At 32.7% G+C, this 17,777-nt stretch overlaps 1 protein-coding gene and 1 long non-coding RNA gene across 2 annotated transcripts; one reads left to right on the top strand and one right to left on the bottom strand.

Moving 5' to 3' along the window:
* The first annotated feature begins 7,125 nt into the window (after positions 1-7,125).
* LOC132754668 (complement C1q-like protein 2) lies at positions 7,126-17,519 on the top strand. The gene is made up of 5 exons (XM_060745326.1): positions 7,126-7,203; positions 8,007-8,044; positions 8,363-8,538; positions 9,952-10,098; positions 17,348-17,519. Exons 1-5 carry the CDS (start codon positions 7,196-7,198, stop codon positions 17,474-17,476), a joined length of 498 nt encoding a protein of 165 aa, XP_060601309.1. The 5' UTR covers positions 7,126-7,195; the 3' UTR covers positions 17,477-17,519.
* LOC132754669 (uncharacterized) lies at positions 12,691-17,304 on the bottom strand. Its single transcript, XR_009629111.1, has 2 exons — positions 17,069-17,304; positions 12,691-16,971 (listed from the first exon to the last, which is right to left on the bottom strand). It is a non-coding gene; the product is annotated as an uncharacterized LOC132754669 (long non-coding RNA).
* Positions 17,520-17,777: the final 258 nt, after the last annotated feature.

Here is a 17,777-nt window from a genome sequence, read left to right as displayed (position 1 = left end):
TCATCTAATGATATAGTTCTAATCTATATAAGTATTAAGAAAAGACTAAACTTTTTTTATTGACATATCATGGAAAAGAAACCTTAATGTTAAAATGTCAATGTGTTCAAATCATAACTATGTATGTAAAAAAAGAAGATTTTTTATGCTAGTTATCCTTTGAAAAAACTTAAAATGTACAGTAAAACATAAACACATAGAGGATATTGAATGAGTGTAGTTTAATACTAAATTTATTGAACGAGTTGAATAAAATCATATTAAGCGAGCCTCTGGCGAGCATAATATTGTTTTATTTAACGAGTTCAATAAATTTAGTATTGAATCTACACGAATATAATATTCTTTTTATCACATATATAAAATAAGAACAGTAAACTGTTCAAATGAATAATTTTTCAATGACGCGCCCATAGTGTAACGCTGTTTCTATATAACGCAAATGACGTCACGTCAAAGTGTTATTACACTAGTGTAATATCGTTTTTCAAACTCCTCACACTGATTACCTCCCTTTGCAGAATTGTAATCGCTGCCTTCACAGATGTCACATGATGATGAAAGTCACATGATGTAACGTCGAAATTCAAATGTAAATAGCGACCGTTACATAGAAAATCTAACGTCATTTTTCTCTTTCTGTTTTATTTTTAACTTTTTGTACCTACGTCCGTTATATTTTCTCAAAAATTTATCAAAAGTATACAAAATAATGAAAAATAAATTTCTTTAATAATATCTTTTTCAAAAGCGGCCATTGTTTTGGAATGAAACGGTGCATTATTAAAAAAAATCTCATAATATTGATAATATTTAAGTTTTCGAAATTATTTTTTTATTTTAGTTTACATCTTATACATTATAGTCTTAAAACATTAGCAAAACCGTGTTTACTTTTTAAAATAAATATAAAAATTGAAAAAAATCATATCGTCAAAAATCTTGACGAAAATGTTGTGATGGCAGAGATCTAATCCTGCTGTAAGGGGAGATCACTGCGTAGGAGATTGATCGTTTTTGTGTCGCCTTGAAAAGGCGACATATAGGGGTTACTTTTGTCGGCGGCAACGTCGGTGTCAACGGCAACGTCGGTGTCGGCGGCAACGTGGGTGTCGGCGTCCCCTAAAGCTTGTCCGGAGCATACCTCAGTCACTTTAAGTCTGACTGACTTCAAACTTTGTATGCAAGCTTCTTTCAATAACGTGAAGTGCAGTGCACAAGGACCGGTACTCTGCACTTCTTAATTTTTGAGTTATTGCCCTTTGTTAATTTTCATACTTTAATTTTGTCCGGGCCATGTCTCTTGAACTATAAAAGCTATGGACTTGAAACTTCATAGGATGATAGATCTCATTAAGAAGAAGTGCAGTGCATAAGAACCGGTACTCTGCATTTCTTATTTTTTGAGTTATTGCCCTTTGTTAATTTTCATACTTTATTTTTGTCCGGGCCATTTCTCCTAAAGTATTAAGGCTATGGAATTGAAACTTCATAGGATGATAGATCTCTTTCAGAAAAAGTGCAGTGCGCAAGAACTGGTACTCTTCATTTCTTATTAATTGAGTTATTGCCCTTCGTTAATTTTCATACTTTATTTTTGTCCGGGCCATTTCTCCTAAAGTATAAAAGCTATGGAATTGAAACTTCATAGGATGATAGATCTCATTAAGAAGAAGTGCAGTGCACAAGAACTGGTACTCTGCATTTCTTATTTTTTGAGTTATTGCCCTTTGTTAATTTTCATACTTTATTTTTGTCCGAGCCATTTCTCCGAAAGTATAAAAGCTATGGACTTGAAACTTCATAGGATGATAGATCTCATTCAGAAGAAGTGTAGTGCGCAAGAACTGGTACTCTGCATTTCTTATTTTTTTAGTTATTGCCCTTTGTTAATATTCATACTTTATTTTTGTCCGGGCCATTTCTCCTAAAGTATAAAAGCTATGGAATTGAAACTTCATAGGATGATAGATCTCATTAAGAAGAAGTGCAGTGCACAAGAACCAGTACTCTGCATTTCTTATTTCTTGAGTTATTGCCCTTTGTTTATATTCATACTTTGTCCCGGTCATTTCTCCTCAAGTATGAAAGCTATGGACATGAAACTTCATAGGATGATAGATCTCATTAAGAAAAAAGAAAAAATGCAGTGTACAAGAATCGGTACTCTGCACTTCTTTTTTGTGAGTTATTACCCTTTATTAATTTTCATACTTTATTTTTGTCCAGGCTATTTCTCAGAACTTATAAAAGATATGGACTTGAAACTTCATAGAATGATAGATCTTATTGATAAGAAGTGCAGTACATAGAAACTGTTGCTCTGCACTTATTATATTTTGAGTTATTGACCTTTGTTAGTTTTCATATTTCATTTTTTTTCCTGGCCATTTCTCCTAAACTATATTGTTCACAAGGCGACACATCCGACTCGCGGAGTTCTAGTTATTAAATGGCTTTATTACACTCCTGCGCCGCGGTTTATGTGATAAATGCATTTAAATTATATCTTATACATAAGACAAAAGTTTTTCATGCGACCAGCATGCTATATAAAGACTTTTAAGTCTAAATTATACTTACGAAAGCCTAATTAATAGTGTCAAATAAAATAAAAAAATGCAAAGGCGTTATAACGCGAATAAAGGCGTTATTACGCGAATCAAAAGGCGTAATTACGCAAATCAAAAGGCATAATAACGCGAAAAAAGGCGTAGTAACGCGAATAAAGGCGTATTAACGGGAAGCAAAAGGCGTTATAACGCAAATCAAAAGGCGTAGTAACGCGAATAAAGGCGTAGTAACGCGAAACAAAAGGCGTAATAACGCAAATCAAAAGGCGTAGTAACGCGAATAAAGGCGTAGTAACGCGAAACAAAAGGCGTAATAACGCAATTAAAACGCATTATAATCCCAATTTTATACCATATTTATACTTATCAAATGGCCTAGTAACGTGAGAAAGGAAGAACAATATTGATCTGAATTTATTGCTCAAGATATAAACTCGTATAGAATAATATAATATACATTTACAATAAGTTCTATCATTCCATTTGCGTAGTAATATTTCAAACAATTTGTAATAAACTAATAAAGACTTTGATATTTGTCAATATAAGGTGACTTGGAGACTTAAAGGTCCATTGGGTTATATGTCAATACAGTTACTCTGAATTCACATCATTGATTTTACACATGTCACTATAGTAATTGAATTTCTATTTTTTCTTATATCTTATCTTATTTTATGTGTGCGTCATATGTTCAATTATCTACGGATATGTCCTGTATAATTACTAAAAAACCTGTAGTAACTTTTAATTATGTGAATGTCGTTCCTCATTACGCTATATAGGTAATTGGCTATAGGTAACAAGATTTGGATAAACGTAAGGTATACGTAAGTCACATTAAGGTGAAAGTATATATATTTATCCTAGGTTAAAGTAATCGAAGTTTTACTGTATTGAAAATCATTGTATATGATACGCACGATTTTCTCGTGCGTCAGTAATATATAATAAAGTCGGTTAGACGTGTACATCATTCGAGGTTTTCTGCATTGCTACACACGTTTATTGTACTATATCGTACACTGAATCCCTCCCACCCTCCCGAAAAGTACACACAGTTATTATTATTTTTATGGGGTTTCTCATTAAATTATGTCAGAACACTAACGAAAGGTGGCTAGTCTTGAGTTTTGGTTTCCTACTACGTCCCCCTCCCACGATGGAGTAGGGTTGCGCAGCCGACTCGCAGCATACTGACAGGGAAAGTATGTTCATAACTGTGTGTTTTCCATGTTGATGTACGCAATTAAGAAATGAGTTTATTGTCAAAAAAGACATTTTACATTATACCGATTTAACGTTGAGATGTTATTTTCATGTGTATACGATTTTGGTGTTGTTTCTAAGAACATGTGTTAACACTCGATAAACGGCAATGCAGATAACAAATCCTAAATGTGAATTTATGTATTTGTTGTTCTTCCTTCCTTCGATTCTTTTATTATGGGATAAATAATTTATTTACGTTTGAGCGTAGCGAATTAGGAAATAACTCTAATTATTGATAGGTATGCTTAGAGGGGTAAAAGTGTTTCTGTTAAGTTACAATTATAGGAGACATTGTCTTCTTTGCCTTTATCAAAAAGTATCTATAGTTGGGTGATAGTAACCTCGATCTAATCTCACGAAAGCATTTCCTAATAAAAAATTTAAAAAATCAGACTGTGGCCTTAGGACGTATCCGTACAGAATTTAAAATAAAACGTACATCTTGATCAATTTATTTAAATCAACATTGTTCTTCACAAGGCCACGGTTTGGAATTTATATGGTATTAATTTAGCGTTATAACGCCTTTCGTTTTGCGTTATTATGCCTTTTGGTTAGCGTTATTACGCCTTTATGTTCGCGTTATAACGCCTTTATTAGCGTTATAACGCCTTTTGATTCGCGTTATTACGCCTTTTGTTTCGCGTTATAACGCGAATAAAGGTGTTATAACGCGAATTGAAAGGCATTATAACGCGAATTGAAAGGCGTAATAACGCGAACCAAAAGGCGTAATAACGCAAAACAAAAGGCGTTAAAGCGCTAATTTAATACCATATAAATTCCAAACAGTGGCCTAGCAATGTAAGATAGGAATAACAATGTTTCTAAATGAATCGATCAAGACGTACGTTTTATTTTCAATTCTATACGAATACGTCCTAAGGCCACAGTCTGATTTTTTAATCTTTTATTAGGAAATGCTTTCGTGAGATTAGAGGTTACTGTCATCCAACTATAGATATGTTTCTACATAGACAAAGAAGGCAATGTCTCCTATAATTGTAACTTAACTGAAACACTATCCCCCATTTAAGCATACCTTTCAATAATCACCCTAATGTGACTAATTTATACCTTACGTTTTCCCAAATCTTGTTACCTATAGCGTATTACCTATAGCTTAATAAGGAATGGTTTTCACATAATTAGAAAATACTAGAGGTTATAAGGTAATCAAACGGGATATATCCGAAGATAATTGAACATATGACGCACATATAAGATAAAAATATAAGATAAGAAAAGAAATTCATTTACTATAGTGGCATGTGTAAAATCAATGATGTGATACATGTGAATTCAGAGTAACTGTATTTACGTCCAGTCTAATAAACCTATAAGACACCAATTAAGTCACCTTATATTGGCAAAAATTAAAGAGTCTTCATTAGTTTATGACAAAAAGTTTGCATTATTACTGCGCAAATGGAATGATAGTTATTGTAAATGTATATTATATTATTCTATACGAGTTTATACCTTGAGCCATAAATTCAGATCAATATTGGTCTTCCTTTCTCGCGTTACTAGGCAATTTGATTAGTATAAATATGGTATTAAATTGGCATTATAATGCGTTTTAATTTGCGTTATTACGCCTTTTGGTTCGCGTTACTACGCCTTTATTCGCGTTACTACGTCTTTTGATTTGCGTTATTACGCCTTTTGATTCGCGTTATTACACCTTTATTCGCGTTATTACGCCTTTTGATTCGCGTTATAACGCCTTTTTCGCGTTACTTCGCCTTTATTTGCGTTGCTACGCCTTTTTTCGCGTTGTTACGCCTTTTGATTTGCGTAATTACGCCTTTTGATTCGCGTTATAACGCCTTTATTCGCGTTATTACGCATTTTGATTCGCGTAATAACGCCTTTATTCGCGTTATAACGCCTTTGCATTTTTATTTTTTATTTCATTTGACACTATTGGGCTTTCGTACATTGTATTCTGTTTCTTAAAATAAAATTCTAACATGTACTGATACTTCAAAATGAGGTCTTTTTTTTAAAACAGTTATGAATCTTGAATCTTTTCTTGGACTAATTTCGATTTAACAAAATAACGTAAAAATGATATATTGTTTCGTAATTACGAAATTGTTTTCGTAAACACGAATTAATATTTCGTTTTTACGAAATAAATCCTGTGATTAAACGGAATTACAATAGGCACAATAGCCTCTTTTTGTCGGCTAAATAATTTGATACCTATGACATTAACTATCTTTTTAATTAATTTAGTGATGGAAGAGACCAGTGAGACCCTGTCCAGAGAATGATAGGTCTGTCGTCATAGGTCAAGGTCACGATGACCATGATTTTAAATAATCATGCAGGGCCTTTCCCAGCTATTTTTGGACAAGGCCCCTGTTTTTAATTTGGAAAAAATAATGTGGCATTTTGTAAAATTTAGACATTTTCAAACATTAAAAAGCTACCTAACAGATGGGTTTTAAAGGGGCTGGCCTCCAGATGACAGAAACAAGAAACACTTTGGACAACTTTGCAAGAGCTGTTACATTGCACGGCATAAAACATTTTCATTCATTTTTTCCATTTTACCCTTTATTTAGAATATATATCTTTTTAAGTTTTATATTTTTCTTTTAAGATGACTAGGATAGAGCTGTGCGGTCCAAAACTTTCATAGCCGCCTATTATACAGTAAACCGTGGAAACATTTGTTAACGGGTCTGATGTCTTATTCGCTATGTTAATGCACAAATTTAAGGCTATATTGTTGATCCTTTGCTTATTACAAACTTAGATATCGTTTAATCGTAGTAAAATTAATCAATGTCCAAAGGCATTATCATAAACGATTACAAGCGTGACTACAATCAATATCTAAATAGGACATTAGGTGTCAAATTCCTTGCACAAATATTGGTTAGCCGTGCTACCACAGTATAAAACCAGTCCTAGTAAGAACGTAATGAAAATTTCGTGTAGCAATGCTTCACGTTTTAATTTTTATTTTCACAACTGCGCAAATTTAAATTGACACTCGTCAAGTTAGTCTCAAGGATTGTAGTACACAGCTGGCCATTCCATTGCAGACAATTTACGTGTCGTAAAACTTCGCTTGTTATCTCTGTCAGTTGCTCTGTCATGTAGAAAATTCTCACCACCTCCTTCCACCTCCTTCACTATATGATCCACTTGGCATATATCTACCTGATCTCGAGTCAAATTCGAGTTACATTTAAGAACATTATTCTATTTAAGATACTAGCGGCTAATAAAGGTCATATTTCATAAATTTCATTTCACTGAGATAACGTTAAGATAAGAAATCATGTGTCACTATGTCGTAGCCTATTTCAAACGATCGAGTGACAAATCAGATGTCTATGTACGTATATTTTCTTCTGCTTAAGCTTTTTCAAGGTAATAGATTGGCAATTATTTGTTATTAAACTTTGTTTTAATGTTTAAGTTATACTAAGTTGACAGTGTCTCTTCCCATACATTTAAATTATTGCCGATGTTATTGATATGTGAATGTTGATTATCGTACGTTGTCTTAACAATGTCGATGGATTGACTATGTGTGATAAACATTTTTAAATTTGGCGAAATTGGAAACCCTATTGCACAACTCATAAAAGAACACTTTCAATAATTTCATTGAATAAAGGACAATGCAACTTTCACAGAAATTACCACATTTCAGCAGAAATAAATGGTTCTTGAAGTTGTAAAGCATCATTTCTCGAGACCTTTTAAATTCTAATCCGAATGAATTATTAACTTGTAACTTAAGTAATATGTTCACACTCACTATTCCTGCTTGAATTTACAACATACACTTTTTCAACTAACCCACCGCATAGACTCTATAACAATAGATACGTTATGTGTATGGTTTCTTTACCCTCGCCGCCGGAAAAGAATCATATGGACGAGCATATACTTATGACACTAAATACTATTTATTGGGAGCTAAAATTTAATTAAGCTATTTGTTACATCGGTTCATGTGTTTATGTGTATTCCATAATTCCCATACAGTCGTACGTATATGTAATATGTAATATGCGAATATAAGTGAATACCTTTTTTCGCAAAGGGATTTTTAAGCATCTTATTTTACACTAATAAACCATATTTTTGAATTATCGTAATATGAAATATTGTTGTCGATTATATTTCTAGAATGTTTCTCATCACCGCAGTTACACTAATCGCATCAGGTTAGTATTATTTTTCATCATAAATTGCAAATTCTGACGTTAAAGTGACACGTACTATGCTCATTTTTAGTGTCAAGTTGAGGTGAATCAGCTATATATGTATATTATATTACTACCATTAATAACATGCCCAATAATTGACAATTCCGGGTATGCATTTAAGAGTAACTGACCGTCAACAAAGCTACACTATGGAGATTTAATGTATATGATTAAACCAATTTTATTTGATTATATCAAACATATTGTGAACTTTTATAGAAATGCATCAGTTTTCATTATCATTGTTATAATTATTTATTTATTGGTTATTTTTAGCGGCATTCACACAAGCTGATACGGCAGTCGCCTTCTCAGCCGGGCTTACGCACAATGTCAACATCTCACATGCCGAAAATGTGGTATACGACAAGGTTTTTACAAACATCGGCGGCGGGTACGACAACAATACCGGAATTTTTAATGTACCGACCTCTGGTATATATGTATTTCAGGTAAAATATAAAGACAATATTGAATGTGAAACACAAATGTTTTATGACGGCTGTTTTCAGATTATCTCCATACCCACGTTTTAAACTCCCTTAGTCATGTTGACTTTACTATTAAAGCAATATTTTTAAAGCTTGCATTATATCCTCTCAGTTATCTTAATAAAATTTGATTTTTATATGCCCTAAAGAATTTCGGGCATATTATGTTATACCCCCTGGCGTCTGACTGTCCGTCCGTTAGCAATTTGGTTTCTGGAGCATAACTTAAGTCCCATTTGACCCACAATATTCAAATTTCATAGGATGATTGTCCAACTTGGGTAAAAGACCCCTATTAATTTCGGGGTCAAAGGTCAAGGTCACTATTACCTTATAACTGAAAACAATTTCCGGAGCATAACTTAAAATCAATTTTGCCCACAGTGTTCAAACTGCACAGGATGAGGGTCCATATTAAGTAGAAGACTCCTATTGATTTCGGGGTCACAAGGTCAAAGGTCAAGGTCACTACATGTATTACCTTAAAACTGAAATCAGTTTCCGGAGCATAACTTAAGTTCTATTTGGCATACAGTGTTCAAACTTCATAGGTTGATTGTCCATATTTAGTAGACGACCCCTATTTATTTTGGGGCACAAGGTCAAAGGTCAAGGTCATTATTACTTTAAAACTGAAAACAGTTTCCGGGGCATAACTTCAGTTCCATTTGGCCCACAATATTTAAACTTCATAAGATGATTGTCCATATTGGGTAGAACACCTCTCTTCATTTTGGCCCACAATATTCAAACTTTATAGAATTGCTATTTGAAGGAGGCTATACTTTATTTAATTCACATGTCTTACAAAATGTTAAATGTTTCATCCTTACTAAAAAAAAACACACACTTTCGGGCATATAATGTTCCGCCTAGCGGTGCTCTTGTTTAAGTTTTTTGTTTTCATCATTATTGTAGGCATTACAAATATATAATTATCATATTATATTTTATTTCATTTTATTCATTTTTTTTAATTGTAATGCAAAATTTGTCTTTTTTTCGGTACCATTAAACTTTACAGTTTGGTTTCTTTTTATTTAAACTTTTAAGTTTTCTCTTCAGTAAAATATTACTTCTATACACGGAACAAGTATTTCTTTTTAATGTCCTTGCCAACATTTTAGCCTTTTTGTTTAGTTTCACACACTTTTTTTTATTCTTCATGGTCTTTCTTTTTTATGAATCCGGATTTCCACATCAGAACAAGTCCCCTCTGGGTCTCATTCAGTTTCACACACACTACAGAATAAGCCCTCTTTATGCGGTTTTTCTTTTCATTTTCATAAACATACGTATCTGTATAATCCAACTAAAATAGATATAAACTTTCAGTTTCACACACAATCCCCTATATGCGGTATTTCTTTTCAGTTTCACACACTTTCACGCCAGGACAAATCCTCTTGGCTAGAATTATACCACAATGCTTATTACATCGCTTCAATCTATGGGCATACAGTGAATGATTTTGCAAGTGGTGGAAATTCCGTGGTTCTGAAGCTGACAAAAGGGGATCAGGTGAGTGTAGTGTTTGTTTGCTTATGATGAAAGATATACGATGTACCCTGAAATGTTATATAAATTTGATTTTAAGGTCTATGTTCTAAATTATATAGTGTAATTGAGGGTAGATTGAGGGTATTTTTATCCTACAGTTTAATTGTTCATGTTATATAAGATTTATGTCAAAGCAAAGGGTATATCCTAAAGAGTTATTGTTCTTTGCTCTTTTATAAAAAGTTTAAAAGCTTCAGTATAAATATCATTGTAATTTTAGGTCGAGCTGAATACCTGAAGACATATTTTGAAGTATTTTAACTTTATTTTTAGGCAAAAGAAATAGTTCAATTGAAAATGACCTTACAAAATCAGGTGAAAAGTCAATTGTATAAATGCCATTAGATTCTTTTAATTTCATAGTAATGGCATGTCAAATTACAATTTCAATATATAATTGTCCTTGGTATTTTAGGTCTTTGTAAAGACAATTTGTTTAAACTTAGTGTAATTTATCCTTTTTAATTCAGGGTTATGTCAATATGTCAAATCAAATGATAAATAGTTTATTGTTATTGTCCTTCTAATATAAGGTTGTCTGTGCCAAAGCAAATGATACATCTTGAAGTGTATTTTTGTTGTCATATCAGTTAAAACCAATTTCATGATACAACAATTTTGTTTAATTTATCTTGTTAATTTATGGTTTTCAACTTTTGACAAAGCGCAGGGTATATCAAGTATATTTCAAGGTAAAAGGTACATCTCGTCGTATTATTGTCCGTATATTTTCTGGTTATTATAAGCTGTATTTCAAACTAAACTCTTGGATAAATCATGTAAATTAAATATTATTGTTATTGTAACTTCGTTTTTATGTATGTCGGTTGTTTGTTTTCGAAGTTTTTCTCAGTTTGATTTCAGATAAAAACAAAGACATAATATAGTGAAATTGTCATTTAATGCTATTTAAATGACTAAATGTGAACAATGCATAATAGTAAAACATACAAATTTAAAACAACATTACATTTCAAATGAATGCAATTGTTAGAAATACAATTATGCAACAATGCAAAAAATATCAACTATTATGCATGTATGGTAAGAGAAATCAAATGTTGGTTAACCATCAAAACGCCGCTTATGCAACAATTCAAATGCAATTATGCAACAATGCAAAATAGAAATAAATATGCATGAACAAATGCCATCCAGAAAAATTGTTATCAACTAAAAATTTGCAAATATTGGTTAACCAACAACACACTTCATTTGGGAGAGGAGGGTGGGTTTTAACAATTTCTTTTTCTTAACTTTTTGTTCTTACAAAATGGCTGCTAATTTATGTTAATGTGCTATCTAAAAAAACTGTCCACTAAGTTACTATCCGGACAGTGGGCTAACGCCCGTCTGCTATTGCAAAACCGGATTGTAGGCTAACACCACTATATTTCTTAATTACAATAAATATGTCGCATCCATAAATGTATTTATTTAAAATAAATGATAATTTATGTATGTCGGTTGTTTGTTTTCGAAGTTTTTCTCAGTTTGATTTCAGATAAAAACAAAGACATAATATAGTGAAATTGTCATTTAATGCTGCTATTTAAATGACTAAATGTGAACAATGCATAATAGTAAAACATACAAATTTAAAACAACATTACATTTCAAATGAATGCAATTGTTAGAAATACAATTATGCAACAATGCAAAAAATATCAACTATTATGCATGTATGGTAAGAGAAATCAAATGTTGGTTAACCATCAAAACGCCACATGTTGCAAACCTAGTTTGCAATTGCAAACCTAGTTTGCAATATCCGCCAACAAAAAACTACGAAAATATGTTGCAACATAAAATATAAAAGTGAACCCTGAGACATGTATAAAAACATATTATGTGACTAGTGTTTATAAAAAGCTATGACTAACACATAAAAACATTTATAAAGAAAACACAAAAATACAACAAAAGTAATATTTTCTGAAAATTACCATTTGATTTTCTGAGACTCTTGTTCCCAAGAAAATCAATTATTATACAACAGAGATTTAACAAAATTATCAGCAGAAATTTTCAGAAAAACCTTTCTGAGGCCCTTGTCCTCAAGATTTGCAAGTATTTCACCAATGATTCATACTGTCTGAGGCCCTTGTCCCCAAGACAGAAGATGTGGTATTAATGTGTACCTTAGGAATGTGAACGATTATGCTAGTCTGAGGCCCTTGTCCCCAAGATAGCGATATAGTTGAGTTTAATCCAGGGACAGTACACTAACAGTGTAAGGTAGGGATACGGATATATTTACGGAAAGCTGTGGATGACCAGCGCCCCATTTGTTGGATTTGTGTTTCCGAAAAACCTTTTTCCGCTGCTGTAGTTGCAGCACCTATGCGGAAACTGTGACCTTTATACTTTGAAGGATCAAAACCTAAGTATGTCAGAGCTAGGCGAAGATGGCGGTCAAAATAGGAACGGGGAATAGGGGAATCATTCATAAATGCAAACAGCGGACCACTTGATGTTTTGCGTAAGTTGAGATATGACCTCAAAGAATATACTGGGCAAGTATTAGAATCATGCTGTGCAGGAACAATAAAATTGTTTTTTGGGAACCATGACTGTGTTTATAATCTTTTATAGTCAAATCAAAGCCAATCAGTTCATCTGTGGGGTGTTTATATTTGAAGGAGACATGTGACCTGTGAAGGAGTGGAGGGGAAGATGTTGCTGTTACTTCCCCAAGACGTAAGAAGCAGGCGAACATAACAAGAAACATGGCTTTAAACAGTGTTCTTGTAAAGTGACATAGAGTTATGCGTGGCAGAGATTGAACGAGAGACCATAGAATATTTCAAGTAATTGGTAACCTGATATCTGGACGCCTCAAGAGATTTCGATAACCAGTCAAAGATTTGTTAATCAGGAAATGACCAGAAACGTCTGGCATTTGTCTTAGTCTGTGGAAATAACCAAGGGCAGACACATATGTGGTAACAGTTGCGGGTGCAAAATTCTTCGAAAAACAATGTGCAATAAACATAAGAATATCATTTAAAGAGGCTTGAAAAGTGCATGTGATGGTGACCTCTCTAGAATGAAGCGCCTGTAATGTTCCACTGCTTTATTATAAGTGAGCTGACTTGATGTTGCCAAAGCATTGTCAAGAAGCATTTGGGAAATTTCAGTCAAAGTGTCACACTGGATGGTGGAACTGCCATTTGTAGTGGGTGATGAAACGGACATTCTTGCAAAAATTGTTCTACCTGAAGACGAGATAGATAATCAGCTAGATTAAGTACATACATTGTATATAAAAATGAAACCCTGGGACACATGTAACAACATAGTATGTACATTAAAAAGACAATTGACTAATGTTTTATAAAAAGCGATGACTAACACATAAAAAACATTTATTAAGAAAACACAAAAATACAACAAAAGTAATATTTTCTGAAAATTACCATTTGATTTTCTGAGACTCTTGTTCCAAAGAAAATCAATTATTATACAACAGAGATTTAACAAAATTATCAGCAGAAATTTTCAGAAAAACCTTTCTGAGGCCCTTGTCCTCAAGATTTGCAAGTATTTCACCAATGATTCATACTGTCTGAGGCCCTTGTCCCCAAGACAGAAGATGTGGTATTAATGTGTACCTTAGGAATGTGAACGATTATGCTAGTCTGAGGCCCTTGTCCCCAAGATAGCGATATAGTTGAGTTTAATCCAGGGACAGTACACTAACAGTGTCAGGTCAAAAAAGCCCGGCCCGGCCGAACAACTCTGCAAGCAAAATTAAGGAGACCTATGACAGACTGCAGTTCCTGTAAAGTAACCTTTTTACGAAATCGCAGAGAATGTAAAACTGACCTGATTTTTTGCAATTTCTCTAATGGTAAACGAGCCTCCATTGCAATGGAATCAAGCTCAATACCAACAAAAGTGATAGTGGTACAAGGAGTGACAGTTTTATCTGGATTAATAGGTAACCCAATTGACTGTGCCCATGTTAAAAATATATTAAGACCCTTCATGGACAAATCAGAAGTGAAATTAACAAAGAAAAAAAAAAAATCATCAAGAATGTGGGCACAAAACGGTAACTTCAATTTGTTTACAGCAGTCCAATGAAAGGCAGTGCTTAATCGTTCAAATAGAGCACACGAATAAGACAATCCCATGGGCAAGGTTTTATCCAAAAAAAAAATTTTCTTGTCATCAATGGAAAAACCTAAAAGTTCAAAATCATGGGGATGAATGGGCACTATTTTATATGCATTTTCAATATCTACTTTAGTCATATATGACATATAACCACATTGTTTAACGAGAGCTATGGCATCGTCAATTGTTTGATAATTGACAGTACATAAATCATCTGGGATTCCCGCATTAACAGACAACTCATTTCCGATTTGTGCATTAAATGACCATAATTATATATCTATTGGTGTGTGTTTCTATATATATATTTACAACAACAACAACAACAACTAGAATTGCATCATTGTTCTAATGAAAACATAAATGTGTGTAAAAAAAAAAGTATTAGAAACATTTAACCGAAACATCAAGTGTAAATATGTTTCATTTAAATCAACTGACAGATTAGTCAATGTGTTATAACCATTATCAAAACACAGTAATCCGCCGTAGCTTTACTAGCATATTATGCTTTAAAAATGGAAATACTAACGTATTCCCTTGACGAAACAATAGTTTATTTCTTGCAGTTCGATCGAACAAAAATAGGTAAGAATACTACCGTATTCTGCTCTTAATAAACTAAGAATACCATCATTATTATGATAACTGCCAAAAATACTAACGTATTTTTTGTGACTGAAAACTAACGTATTTCAGTTGTTGATAAAATGTTTGAACAAATTTCTGACTAAAAACTAACATATCCCAATCATATGTCCGAGAAATAGATAGAATACTACCGTATTCTAGAAAATACTAACGTATTTTGCCAAATACTACCGTATACTGGCACTAATAAATAATGTTGCATTGCAATATAAACTTATGTAAAACCATTATCAAAACACAGTAATCTGCCGTAGCTTTACTAGCATATTATGCTTTAAAAATGGAAATACTAACGTATTCCCTTGATGAAACAATAGTTTATTTCTTGCAGTGCGATCGAACAAAAATAGGTAAGAATACTACCGTATTCTGCTCTTAATAAACTAAGAATACCATCATAATTATGATAACTGCCAAAAATACTAACGTATTTTTTGTGACTGAAAACTAACGTATTCAGTTGTTGATAAAATGTTTGAACAAATTTCTGACTGAAAACTAACATTTATCCCAATCATTTGTCCGAGAAATAGATAGAATACTACCGTATTCTAGAAAATACTAACGTATTTTGCCAAATACTACCGTATACTGGCACTAATAAATAATATTGCATTGCAATATAAACTTATGTAAAACCATTATCAAAACACAGTAATCTGCCGTAGCTTTTCTAGCATACTATGCTTTAAAAATGGAAATACTAACGTATTCCCTTGACGAAACAATAGTTTATTTCTTGCAGTTTGATCGAACAAAAATAGGTAAGAATACTACCGTATTCTGCTCTTAATAAACTAAGAATACCATCATAATTATGATAACTGCCAAAAATACTAACGTATTTTTTGTGACTGAAAACTAACGTATTTCAGTTGTTGATAAAATGTTTGAACAAATTTCTGACTGAAAACTAACATATCCCAATCATTTGTCCGAGAAATAGATAGAATACTACCGTATTCTAGAAAATACTAACGTATTTTGCCAAATACTACCGTATACTGACACTAATAAATAATATTGCATTGCAATATAAACTTATGTACTTGAAAATGATGAAGGAAGAACTTCCAACCAGTTTTATAAAGGCCCAAATTGCATTTTATAACGGAAATACTTACATATTACAGTTGTTATTAAAAAGCAATAAATCCATTAATAACATAAAATAGTTATACTTATGCAGAAATATTAACATATTTATAACTAAAATTAACTTAATAAATTCTAGGACAAAATATACACAGATAACTCATTAACTGTCAACATGATTCTCAGCAGGTAAAGAAAAGACATGCATTTGCGATGAAAATTTCATAGTATTTTGTGCTTGTACATGTTACTTGAACTATTTGAGCATGTCAACATAATGAAACAAGGATGTAAATAGCCAGATGTACATGTAGGTAAAGAGTTCTAAAGCAAAAAACATCAGTCATATCACAAAGCTGAAGCTATTCACACAATAACATTTCACTATGTTTACATCACTTATTTACTAGCGTAGATAATTGCACCACGTAAACTACGGAAGTAACGAAGCATTCCATCATCATTAAAATGTACACCATCACAGAAAATAGGCTGAGTTGGATATTTCACCCCAGAGATCTTCCAGTACAAAATGTCATCAGTTGCACTATCACCACAGATTGAACGTTATATCGTGCACGCTATGTGGTTGCCAAATTCACTACCTTCAGCGAAATTAAATCACAAACATCTCTTCGCGAATCTAAATCGTTTTCTCCAAAATGTAATACCAACACTTTTGGCCTGAATGTAGCAATGCTCCTTTCCCAGCGAGTAACATGGACTCGGTTGTTGACACATCCGCCTGATATTCCATGCAAATAAATCGGCAGGTTATTCAAATTAAATAAATTATTGACATGTGTTGTCGCACCAAATAATTTTGGAGTCTGTTTATATGAGATGTACCTAATACCAACATACACATCTTTTAACCAATATATAGTCTGTATTGAAGCGTGACTTAGATGTTGAATTTTGTCGGTCAGCAATGAGCAGATAGAGAAAACACTTTGATCATCACAACTGTGGTAGTAAACACGAAATAGAAATGTCCATATGATAACGGAGATGATTAAGAAGTAACTTTCGAGTAGAATTACCACGAAAACAAAACATTTACCCGTTATCTCTGTGATTTTAACAATTTCTTTTTCTTAACTTTTTGTTCTTACAAAATGGCTGCTAATTTATGTTAATGTGCTATCTAAAAAACTGTCCACTAAGTTACTATCCGGACAGTGGGCTAACGCCCGTCTGCTATTGCAAAACCGGATTGTAGGCTAACACCACTATATTTCTTAATTACAATAATATGTCGCATCCATAAATGTATTTATTTAAAATAAATGATAATTTATGACACATACACCATGTCAATCATAAATTTTTGTAATTTTAGGTCTATGTCAAGGCAGTAGATAAATCATACGGAGTAGATACCAATATATACGGGCGACAAAATGAGATTTATTCCACATTCAGCGGCTATATGATTGCACCTGTTTACGAGGAAATACCAGTCGGTTAAGTCTTCATTTCTATAACGAATATCAATAAAAGAAATAAATGAATATTTTAGAGGTATTTTTCATAACCACATGCATGGACAAGTGATATTATTGTTCAATTAGATAGCTTATAGAAAGAGCAACGTAACACGAGGCTATCTGATTTGTACGAAGATGTCGTAGCCCCCGAGTATAAATCAGATTGCCGAGTGTTTTGATCTTCTTTCTCTTTTGTATCAAAGGCAAAAATTAAAACACGTTCCATGTCGTCAAAATATGAGACCCCAGAAAAAAATAACCGATAAAAGAGCATCTGAATGT

Source organism: Ruditapes philippinarum, unplaced genomic scaffold (assembly GCF_026571515.1).
Source record: "Ruditapes philippinarum isolate M1 unplaced genomic scaffold, ASM2657151v2 ctg372_1_1_1_1, whole genome shotgun sequence".
Taxonomy (NCBI): Eukaryota; Metazoa; Mollusca; class Bivalvia; order Venerida; family Veneridae; genus Ruditapes; species Ruditapes philippinarum.
Note: the sequence above shows the minus strand (reverse complement) of the source record. Positions and strands in the feature narration are given on the sequence as shown.